At 37.4% G+C, this 12,781-nt stretch overlaps 1 protein-coding gene across 1 annotated transcript in view; it reads right to left on the minus strand.

Moving 5' to 3' along the window:
• Positions 1-3,164: 3,164 nt before the first annotated feature.
• LOC126278412 (cytoplasmic dynein 2 intermediate chain 2-like) overlaps positions 3,165-12,781 on the minus strand; it is a 94,670-nt gene continuing 85,053 nt past the window's right edge. Inside the window, exons 9-10 of the mRNA XM_049978519.1 lie at positions 6,219-6,409; positions 3,165-3,796 (exon numbers count right to left, since the gene is read on the minus strand). Of these exons, the coding sequence (XP_049834476.1) occupies positions 3,712-3,796; positions 6,219-6,409 (276 nt within the window). The 3' untranslated portion in view covers positions 3,165-3,711. The remainder of the gene's footprint in view (positions 3,797-6,218; positions 6,410-12,781) is intronic.

Here is a 12,781-nt window from a genome sequence, read left to right on the forward strand (position 1 = left end):
GTATAGTAGGTTTGAATAGACACCCTATCGTGATCCAACTACTACATGGAATTTTTGGAATAAATAATGATAATGGCGCATAACCAACTTATTTTTATGTCTATATTTGATTATTAGTAGCACTGATAATCTCTTTGAAGTGACTGAACAGGGAGCACTTAATTCTGTATGTTTGATATTGCCTAGCAGGAGGACATTATTCATTAAAAACATTACCACAGCCTGAAATCGTTTCACAATACATAAACACACATGATAAGCACTTGAACTTGTTTTAGGTTAATGTAAACTACACAAATTGTAATTACTGAATTTAATGTTATTGAGCTTGCATTGTGCTGAAGGCACAATGTGTACTGTGGTGGCAGCAATTTCCTTGAACGCTTAATTAAAGAACAATATAGATATGCTTGTCAATATAGTTACTGAACACGCTAATTGTGAATCACATTGCTCGGACGGAAATGAGTAATTTTTGACTATGGCAATGTACTGAAGAGCCACCACATCGAGCTGGATAGTAATTAAGGTGGCACAGTACCTGGCATCCTCCTTCAATTCCATGAAGTGGTGTCTACACGCAATTTCAGCGTTAATTCCAACTATTTTCTTTTGCAAAATAGCTACGCCGATACTCACATACCATAATTTCTCACTTATGTTGCAACACATAGAAATCACTGGATATGGGGTAATAATGAGCTATTTCCTTTATATAATTGATTACACCCGGGGAATGCAATTTTAACCACAAAATTATTATTGCCTCCAAACTTTACACACTGTAGAGAACTTAGTTTGACTATTACACCAACTGATTCACAGAATATAAATATACTGGTAATCGCGTCAGTATAACCACCACTGTTCATAATAATACTCCTGTAAGATAACTTCTAGTTCGTTGCTACCGAAGTGAGCTCACCAATGGACCTCATCAGTTATTGAGATCACAATACTCCATTGGATGCGGCTACTGGTCCCTTCACACCTCGCCATTGGCACAAGCAACTCGTCGCAATTAACACAGCATTGCACCATGCAGTGCCATGTATCCCAGAGCGGGAAACCGTACTATTTTTGCCGCTCACAGTCCATCTCTGACGAAATACCGCATCTTGCAAGCCTTAGTGTCCATTAAGCTTGTAACCATATGATAAACAAAGTCTATATCTGTTTTCAGCTCACTTCTAAATGGTCTGTTAGAAATGTTACCGTCGCAGACACCGGCAGTCACTTTTACGCCACTTAACACTTGTTCTGCCTCAGAGCTACGCCAACTTCCTTCTACCGCCAATATTACATGCCAACCTGTACACTGTTCTCATTCTTGGGGATTCCCCCCACACCTAAACATTATTTTACATTACGCCAAGTTCTCCATTTACAATTAAACATACCGTAGCATTACAATATTCAATTACAGTCATTTTCATATATTAAAGTAATATTACATTTATATTTTTACTACAAGTAACAATATTATTTTATTTAATTCTTTTGTTATTTCGATGTTGGAGTGCAGCACAAGCCAGACAATGTTTCCCGCATAGTGTTCTTCAATTTAGCTGCCACCAGGCGGAAGCACTTCCGCTTTGCCTTCGATTCTGGCCCACAGATGGCATAAGCACCCACTTCCTCTACCGTTGCGCCTTGACTATGCCTGGCCTTCACTAAATGGCACGTTGTCACATTACTATGTCTGCCATTTTATCCTAGGCAGTTTAAACAAAGAAATTTGTTTGGGTCTATGAAGATAGCCACAAGACCATGGAATTGCTCTTTGATAACAGTCTTTATTTTTTAAATATATTTGTCATCCACTGACCTTTCTTTCATGATTCTGCTGAGTATGAGCCTGGGTCCCTCACAGAAACTTCTTGCTGTGGAAATCATGTTTATCATTTTGTTTGTGAATTCTTCTTCACTGCTGTCTCAATAAGTTTGTTCCAACATGTACAAAAACACTTTTATAACTCTGTTTTGGTTCAGGATCCGATTCTGTAGACATTTATTTTGAATTTACCATATTTTTAAAACATTTGCTGAATTTTTGTGTTCTAACTTCAAGTCGCATGTCAATTTTGCAGTTGCAAACAGAACATTTTCAACAGAGAGCTGCCAATTATTAGAAATTCATTTTCATCAAAGGAGGTGCCATATGGAGCTACCAACTGCTCAGACTACCTAGGAGGGCCTCAGAATAGTAACCTAGAAGGGTCACCAATGAAACATCAAGACAAGAATGCCAATATCATTTATGTAAAATGTAAACTTTCACAGCAAGAATTGTTACAATTAATAAAATATTCTGGGCTATTACGACATGGTCAAAGGGATTTTACTTTAAAAACCCAACATTTCATCCCCATCTGCAGAAGATATTTACAAGGGGGATCGTAGCTTTGCCGAGTATCATTTATGTTAAACCTCTAGTAAAAAGTCTTTAGTTTTATGTTAGTGACAAATTAGTATCCACTCACAACAGATTTCTTAACCTGAATCTATAATAAAAGTTAATCTTCACCTAAGATTGTTGAAAATTATTCTGAAGAAAATATTAATACAAGAAAATTACCGATTAATTTCAATTTGATGAAGAAACTCACACCAAAAATTTCACAGTTTTTCCACCCAGAATCTCCTCACGTTTCATGAAATACAAAGAGATGATAATCCTAGCCAGGTACCCAGACATTAGAACAATGTTGTGAGAGAGTCGATCGAGGTTTAACTGATGGAGCACTCAATCAATCAGACATGTGCTCTCAGCTGAGTAAAGCTTGGGATTCTGCACTGGATCTATTAAAAACACGATGAACGCAGAACTCATCAGCACAGGAACATCAGGCACACTGTAAGGTTGAACAAACTAGCACCAGAACATCCCAGGACAACCAAAATGGAAACGGACCACAAACAGTGCCTGTGGGAGCAGACTAAAGGCAGACTGGGAAGACAGAGGGTATAAATTATGGCCAAACTCCATCCAATGATCACACTAATGTAACACCTAATGAGAGTGACAGGTCACGTAAACACAACATCAGACAAGGAAGATAACATCTGGCTGTACACCCGACAACTCAAGAAAGTCCCATCATATGCAACTGAAACAGACAATTAAAAAAATGAGGAGGTAGGCAGAAAGGATGCAATAGGGATACTGCTCTGCAAGGTACATGTTTATTTAGTGATTTACGGTACATGAAGCTGTTTGAGTCTATTAAAATGGATAACAATTTGCATCGTCAACAGATGCTACACAACACTTGACCACTGGATTCAGAAGTAGTTTCTATATAAAACTAATTTTTATTTATATGTTCTTTGTCATATTTCCTCATTTGAAGAGTTTACTGAAGAATCAATAACATTAACTGCTGCTCTTTTGTGTACAGCCTTGGCTGCCTTATCTCATGTGGAACTTCATCTTACGCCTTTTTCAGTTCTCTATCATCTTCATTCTCACTTTCCATGCAAACATTACTCTCTCTCTCTCTCTCTCTCTCTCTCTCTCTCTCTCTCTCTCTCTCACACACACACACACACACACACACACACACACACACACACACACACGAACATTCTCTCTCTCATTCCAAGGAGATTTGTGTTTATATCATCTGCATAATATTCAGCAAATAATACTGTTTATTAAAAATACACTGTTCTTATAATATTAAATTAGATTTCTCATTTCTTGTTCCTCTACTGATTCCCAAGTTCCATTTTCAAAGGAACTCTCCATACTGTTGCGGATCCTCTAACATTTCCAATGGCAACCATGTAAGTACTGGAAAATTCAAACATATATGTTTTACACTCATTTTATAACACATGATTGTATACTTAATATTCATAACATCAAACTGCTAGAAATATAAAGAAAAATGATTCTTGTGTTTAACATTATCTGTTTGTTGGGTGTATGATAATAACTGCTATATTTTATTAGTAGTAAGAGGTGATAGTATTCAGTTACGTAAAATGTACTTCACATACTACATCAATGTGTTTCAAGAGACAATGCCCTCTCAGGTTGTCAACCTGGTATAGTTGCATGTATGATGAGATTCACAAAGACAGAAGTGGATAATTTTAATGTAAGACAGGACCCATAATCTAGTATGTTTTATTGCTTGTGAGAGAATTCTCTCTTGAAACATTTTCTTTAATGTGTCATACATTTAAAGTGAAACAACGGAAATTCCTGGATTGAATAACTACAATATGGAAAGGATAGACTGTTACTCACCACACAGAGGAGGCACTGAGTCTTAGACAGACACAATGAAAATGACTATTGGAATATTAGGCTTTTAGGCAAGTCCTCCTTTCAAAATGGAAAACATGCAAACTTAACTTACACACACATGGCCTCTGTCTCAAGGCACTGGAATGTGTGGGTGTGTTTTCTATTTTAGAAGAAGGATTTTGTTCAAAAGCTTAATATTTTAGCAGTATTTTTCATTGTGTCAGTCTGCAGCTCAACGCCTTCTCTACGTGGAGAGTAGGAATATATCCTTTCCATGCATTTAAAGTTGTTGAATGCAATGAATTGTTATTGATTACTGTTTAGCCAGTTCTAGTTTTAAATACTGTACTGCAGGTGGCTTGCAACTTGCATTACAATAAAATACGTGTGACATGTCCAGCTTCAACTGTAAGCCTTGTCTTTGTACTCCAAGTCTGTTCATTTCATATGTTCCCCATAATTATTTTTTTTGTGTGACTCTTTGGTGTACATTGTAACTCTGATCATTCATTTGGATGCACATAATTAAATTGTAGTTGTCTTTATTGGATGAAAGAAACTTCAGTCACTGGTAGCATTCATGCAACATCTTATCCCTGGCATGTAAGTCATGAAATAAACCTTATGTGCTTCATGTTGCAAATTTTTACATGTATTACTAATCTGACAGTGCACAAAATCACTTTTCATTCCAACAGCAACTTTGATGGTACTGAACTTCCAAGTCTTGTCTCCTACTACTAATATCCCTCATTTTCTAACTGTTTCGCTCTAGAGGGGGTTCTCGACCTCTGCATCCAGTGTTTTGTATTTATATTCTTAGTCCTGAACACATCTTATTAATTGTCCCAAGACTCCTTCCATCCCATGCCTGTAGGTTACAAACACAGCTTCAGAATAAATTTTTATAAAAGATGTCTCATTTCTCATTAACAAGCCAACAATACTGCTAAATATAACTGCAGCAGTATGTTTCTCATTTTATCAGCTGCCTACCCTTCATTTGAAGCAACAGTGTCATCAGTTCTCCATTTATATTTACTTTTTCTGTAAAGACAAAGGATAGGCTGCACTCACCAAATAGTGGAACTGTTGAGTCAGACAGTCACAACACAATGACTGCTAAACAAGTGGTTTCTTTTTGTTGTGCCTTTCCACTATATGATGAGTAGCAATCAATCCTTTTCACAATACTGTCATTATTCCATCCTGGATTTTCCACTGTTTAATTTTCCTGTAAGAATGTTACCAAGCCCCATGTTTGTATTTTTAAGACACAGCACTAATAACTTCTTGTAATTTTTATTCAGATTTCCGTAGTGGAATATTTTTTTTTTCTCTGATGTCACCCTTCCTTCAAACACTGCACATGACAGGAGCAACATCTTCTTGGACCAACTGAGGAGTGAAGATATAAGATAACAACTAGATTTGAAAACCGCAATGACAGAAGAGATTTTTTAAAAAAAGAAGAAGAGGAATGGTATGACCACATCAACGGGATGCCACCTTTAGCACTTGCTATGGCAAGCATTACATTTCAACCAAACTGGAAAATGGAATATAGGATGGCCAGTGAAGAGGTGACTACTGACTACAGTTTTGTGTAATTCCATTGGTTTTGGAATGGGACAACACTAATTCCTTGAAGTGGAAGAAGAAGAAGAAGAAGAAGAAGAAGAAGAAATGATTTTCCGACACTGACAATAAGGAAAGGGAAGTCACTACTCACTTCAAATGCAAACACATCACACACATTTTTTTACTTATGCGATATCACACATGTGGCATGAAACTGAAAGGAAAATTGGGTGGGATACATACAGTCAGTTCTACATAAGAAATATATATTTTCTATCAATAACATTATTAGCTTCATGCCTCTCTCAGTTTTTAACTTTCTGATTTCCTCTCTTAAAAGAGAAATAATCAGTTCTACATAACATACTGATTACTTTACCTTTGGGGATGAGAGCTGACACAAGAGATGGGATACAACCCATTTAGCTTTGGAGCAGCTATTTTATCGCAGTTGAGCACATTGATGATTTCAAGTGAAGTTCCCCAAACTGCAATCAAATTGTCTTCAGTAGGCCACCAAGTCAACGACACTCCAATGCCTCTAGTATGTACACACTGCATTGGAGCATTCTGAAAGAAGATTCACATACATAATGTAGAAGAAGTGTCATAAATGACAATTCTAGATTAAACAGATTTATTTAGTCTGTTCCATGAAACAGTGAAATACTTCTATGACAGAGTAGTCACAAAAATACACTTTGAGATTTGTGTATTGTTCCATGTCTATAAGACAGCTGAAAGATGAATGGTAACCAAATAGCTATCTTCTGGAATATCTTTAACCCCATCCCTCCTCCACCTCAAAAGATTGAAATTCAGGAAAGCAAAAATTATGCAGCGCATATGGAAAGACTTTCTCCCAGTGTTATGATTTTTTCCTCCTCTTCTCCCAACATCTTCTCCATGTTATCACTAGTAATAATTATAATAAATGGTACAAATGAAAGATGAGGGTTTTAAGATACTGGAAATTAAAACAAAATGTACAGACAATTCTATTTTGCCCTTGGCTGTTATACAATCACTGCCATTTATATTATATGATCAGCTGATTTTCGCAATTTGCCAGATTCTTATGCTTCACCTATCGCTGTAATTTCATACGGGCACACTGTGTGGGCATTTACAAACGTGTCACTGTCATTTTAATATGTAACCACTAACACAGAAGGCACATGTGTGAACAACATTCCACACTCATTGAGTGTGAGCACCATTCCATTCTTATCAATGATTTAAAATGACATACAACATTAACAAGTATGGAATGTTCACTTGATAAAGTAAATGACAGAGTGTATAACGGCCAAAGTGGAATGTGGAACTGTCTTTATAAATTTGTGGCTGTGGAACTTGGCATGAAAAAGGTATTAAAGTGTAAAGTATGGATTATACTGCCTGATGTAGGGCAGCACAAAGAGATAACAGATAAGAAGATAAAAAATATTACAAGATAAATGTAACATACGATAAAAATGACTGAAAATAAAAATGTACATAATTTCACAGTTAATTAAAATGAATAAAAAAGTGAACAATATATGTAAAAGAAGAGAAAGGCAACGACTAACTTATAGAAAATAGTGAACACTAGTTTAAAGTTCTTACTTTTTTTCTAGTAGGAGAAGATAAATTCACACGCAATCACACAGGCACCCTGAACGGACATGCTTGTGGTAGCAATGAGACTGATAATTGAATATTGATTACTGAAACTAGTTGCCTAGGTAGATAGAGGTAGGGAGTGAATAGTGAAGGATGCACAGGGCAAGGAAGTGGTACTAGGGTAATGTGAGGCAGTTCTTTCACCATATGTGCAGCCGCTGAGTCAACAAGATGTAAGGAGTACAGAGGGTAGTGCACATAAGGGATTAAGAGAGGGAGAGGGGGAGGAAAGGAAAGGAAGGTGGTGATGACAGGTGAGACAGGGTCGGGGGGGGGGGGGGGGGACAAGGGAGAGGGATAGTAAACAGGAAGAGGGGAGGGAGGGAGGGAGGGAGGGAGGGAGGGAGGGAGGGAGGGAGGGAGAGAAGGCAGAAAGATGTGCATTTCTTCCCAAAGGACATTATTTACAGTCCACTTCTAATTATTTGAAGATTTTATCATGACACTCATGAACGCTCCGTCCTCATCATAACTTTCAATGACATCTAGGAATGTACATTTATGTGCATTGTCAACAGACAAATTTACTCATTTGAAGCTGAAGATTTTGGTAGGGCTCATTCATTCTGTTCAGATGTGTTTCTCTCTTCTGTTTTCTTGTTTCTGTACAATTCCCAATCATCATTAGGTCTGAGCATAAGGTCTGAGCATATGGAATGTGTTCTCAGGTATGTGAGTGGCTTGAAGACTTCTTATGTAACAGAGCCCAGTATGTTGCCCTGGAGGTTGGAGACAAAGGAACTGTCAAGAGTGCCTCAGGAAAGTGTTATAGAATGCTCTTGTTCTCTATAAACCTAAACCATCTGACAAATGGAGTAAGCAGCGATCTGCGATCATTTGCTGATGACGCTGCAGTGTACAGGAAAGTGTCATCTTTGAGTGATTTTCTGAGGATGTGACAACGAAATCAATCCATTTTCGATAAAGTAATACCGCTGGATAGATAAAAAACCTCTTCACCAAGCAGTGACAGAGAGACACATAAAAGAAGGCTATAATTAGGCAAGCTTTTGGAGCCAGTGGCACCTTCTTCAGGCAGAAGGGTTGAAGCGGAGGAAAGAGAGGTTAAGTAAAAGAACTGTAGAGGTCTAGGAAAAGGGGTAGATTTTGGAAAAGTTACAAAGGAGTATGAAGATAAGACAAGAGAAATCAGGGCTCATATGGAAGCGTATAGATAGTCCTTTTTTCCCCACTCCGGTTGCAAGTAGAATAGGAAAGGGAATGACTGACACAATTCAAGATACCCTCAGCGATGCACTATATGGTAGCTTGCAGAGGATATATGTGGGTGCATATCATCTGAACTGTCATCAAGAATAAGTTCAGCACAGTCAAGTGCTTTACAACTCTTTCTATTCTTAGACGGTTTGCCTTCTTTGGACATTTTGTTGGTACCAGGCTGTGGCTGACCCTCAGCAGGGCATTGTTGATCTTCATTTGCATTTTGTCCAACAACATTTATTTGCATTTCAGCCAAATCCTCATGGGAGACACTTCTTCCTGCAGATACACTAACGTTTTTCTTCCTTATAACCCTTGGATTTATGCTTCATGCCTCTCTTGTACACCCCAGAGCGTCTAAGAGAGGTAATAGGTAATGGCTTAACTTGTCTGCTGGCTAGCTTTTCAAGCAAAGGTTCAACCTCATTCTGCATTACTGGAAGTCAGTTTCTAGACTTTTCTTTAAGTGGGGATGCAGATTCTCAATGATGTATGCCAATGAGGAAGGAAAATACTGTTTTGTTTTACATGTCTTTGATTTAGTTTGTAGTTTATGGTCCACCGGAAGATATAATTTATTATTGCTTCCAGAAACTACTTATTTACTATCATTTCTAAGAGTTGAGCATAAATTTACCGAATTCAATAATCAGAGTAACTATGTTGCATGTAGCTATTGCTGCCCACTGGTAATGCCTTAAATAAGCCTGGTTGTTGTTGCTAAGCACTGGTGCTGAGCAGCAATTGACAGTATGCAGTGTTGCTTGAGCCACACATTTGGGTTGAGAATAACTATGAGTCAGCAACGTTTGGTTAAAGTTGCTAATCTTTTTAATATATGACAACTCACACCACATTATTTCATTTGAGAGTTTCAGAGTGGAATGATAGAAGTTGTATAGTGGCATGAAGAATATTAATTAATTGTGAATGTTTCATAGGATTTGCTGTGTTGTGTGTTCAACAATAAATAGAACCATTCGTGACCTTCTAACAGTAACTGTTCTTCAAGTACCTGTCATTATTCGCTTTCTCAAAGCATCAATCATTAGATGATATCTGTCTCTTAATAAATGGAGTTGAAAGAGGCAGCAGAATTAACATAATTACATCACTGCCACCGCTGTCTATTATACATGGGCAATGGTGAAAAGGATGTCGCATTGTGCAATGATCTTCAGATCTAGAGTCTGATTGACACGCCAAAGTGCCGTGAGTGAATTTGGATATTTTTAGTGGTGAAAATGTTGAACAAGAAAAGTATTATAGACAGTGAACAATTACTTTCATTATAAATTGCTGTAATTATGGAGAGGACAGCATTACCCAGAACAATGTTGATATGGATCTTGTCAATGAAATGGAGTTAATTAGCAGAATTCAAAATGTAGATGTTGAAACATGTGAAGCAGAAATACATAATAATAGTGTTGAGGCTGCAGGAAGGACGGATGCACTACTGCAGTTTGTACAACAAATTATTTTCCATGTACAATTACAATCAGCATGAGTAGTCAATGTGTAACTTTCGTCAGAAACAATGGGAACATGATAGTTATCTTGACAATCCTATTAGCAATGATGATTTGATTACAATTTTGATAAAGTTTCTACCATGTAGAATAAGAAAACAGTTAGCATCACAAACATTTGACGATAATGATGAGTTATTAAGAGTTAAAGATCATTTGGAAGAGACTGACAACAAAGGATCATCAGTGGGATTGGAGCAACATTTGACTCATTGCAATAAACATACACAGCATCATGATGCACTGCAGCACAATAATTTTGGATGTCCAACATGGAATCAATAAAATAACAATCAACAGTAGTACATGATGAAATGCAAAGAGATGAATGTTCATGAAACTGTGTATACAATGATGATCAGTTTTGAAATGGTGAGAGGAGGGAAAATGAGTTTGGGTGACGAAACCAATGGGTAGTATTTGATGGAAGATTTTAGGATCATTCACTACTCCAAGATATGGATGACAGAAACTGATAACACGTGCAATCATTGTTCAACTAAAATTAGTTTCAGATGAGGCTCGCTCTGGAACGTATGGACAGCTTAATGGGACAGATGTGACAATACAAACGATAAAATACAAAAATGAAGATATTAGGACTGAAACACTGAGAGAAGGTGAGCAAGATGTTAATGAGGTGTTGAATTCATTGATTGAACTTGGTGTAAATGGCCAGAAATTTACAGCACTTTTAGGTTTAATTACGACAATGGGGCACAGAGTTCATGCTGTCACTAAGTGTAAATTAGGTGTAAGACTTTAAATATATACTTTGACATGTTGTATTGATTCTTGATTCCTTGGTTGTGGATTGGATGTGTGGTAATGACTGGCTGGGAGAAATAAGATGTAATATTGACTATGGAAGAGGCTGTTTAAGTATCTGTGATAGGAGTGAAGAATTGGAGGTTAATTTCATCAGGTTCGCTGGAGAAAAGGTAGAAGTGTCTGCTGTGTTAGGAATTAGAATTACTGAGAAGACAGTAGATTAAGGAATTGAAGTACCAGTATATAAGAAAGATGATGGGTCTGTAGTGGTTATTTATGTTGTCCTCGGTGTTGATGTACTGCGTTGCTACACTGGCTGAAAGAGGGGTTTGTAATTTGAAAACTGACACGATAAAAATGTAGCCGACAAATGCACAGTTGCGTTTCACTATCTTTGACTTTATGTTCACAACCGCCCCATAATACACAGTTATATACAGCCAGTGCACTATTATTTAACTTTCGATAAGCCTCATTAATAGTTTGCAGGCGAACCTCCACATACTGATACAATAGTTTACTATTGAACATCTACGAGCAGTAAAAACATAACCCAGGGTGTATACGACCCGGGATAACCGGTAAATCCGGGAAAAACCCGGGAATTTTTTCATCTGAGAGAAAACCGGGAAGAACCCGGGAGTTTTTCGGAATTCTGGGAATTTTTCATTGTTTTAGTTTTCAGTTAAATTTTTGTAATTTTGACTGCAGAATTGATATCTAGCAAAGAATGTTATTGTATCCTTCTACTGGAGAATGATACTGCAGCAATAAAATATAAACGAGAGGGGAAAAAATAAAACTTTAGTGGCAAAGGAAAAGTGCAATTTACAACAACAAAACACCGTGCATGCACAAGCGTCTGCAAATAGCAAAAATATATCAAAGGCCGTAGGGCGTAGACTGTAATTCGTCGTAACAATAAACTGCTTGCTATGAGCAAGCATGACGTCACAACTGTTCACACTAGGTTCGTTTGACCAGTTGCCAGCGGTATGTTGCGCATGCGCATTTGACTCGCGTATAAGCAGTACCTTCTCCTGCTTCCTGCTACTTGAAGTTTGTCTGTTAGCTGTATCGGTAGTAGCAGCAGCAAGAGGCCAGATGCAAACGAGAAAATTTTTCTTGCGCGTCCTAGCTGCCAGATACGTGCTTGCACAGAGTTGTCCGAGTCGTCGTGGGGAGGGGGTTAGTCTCCACGTGACCCGTGTTAACGTTAAGTGATTTTGCTGCTTCTCTTCATGTACAGCTCCCACGTCAAATGAAAACAAAACAGATTTCTGTGGCCAGGAGCTATCAAGTGAATTAAAATACATTCACATAATTACAGAGGGCAAAAATATATTATTAATTTCAGTTTTCTGATTTTATTTTATTTACAAGTTAGTAGCAGTCAATCATTAATCACCTTGCAGCAAGATGAAGTTATTTTTGCAAGTTTGCTAAAGAAATTTGGCTTTAATAATCTCTCCGCTGAGGCAATCCATTTTTTTGAAATGAAGCGTTTCATTCTACAGTACTGGCTAGTTCCAACTGTTCGCTGAATTTCAAGTGCACGTTATCATCTTCTGCCATGTAGGGCATTATGGCATAATAAATAACCAAAAATGAGATTGTAGAGTACTGGTCATCCAAGAAAATTTACATCCCAAAAACCACACTGAAAAGCTTAATATCAGATGGGACCTACTTCATTGTGAATCTGGAAAAAGCCAATTTGCACTTCAAGCCGAGTTACGCATTTTAGTAT

This window comes from Schistocerca gregaria, chromosome 6 (assembly GCF_023897955.1).
Source record: "Schistocerca gregaria isolate iqSchGreg1 chromosome 6, iqSchGreg1.2, whole genome shotgun sequence".
NCBI lineage: Eukaryota > Metazoa > Arthropoda > Insecta > Orthoptera > Acrididae > Schistocerca > Schistocerca gregaria.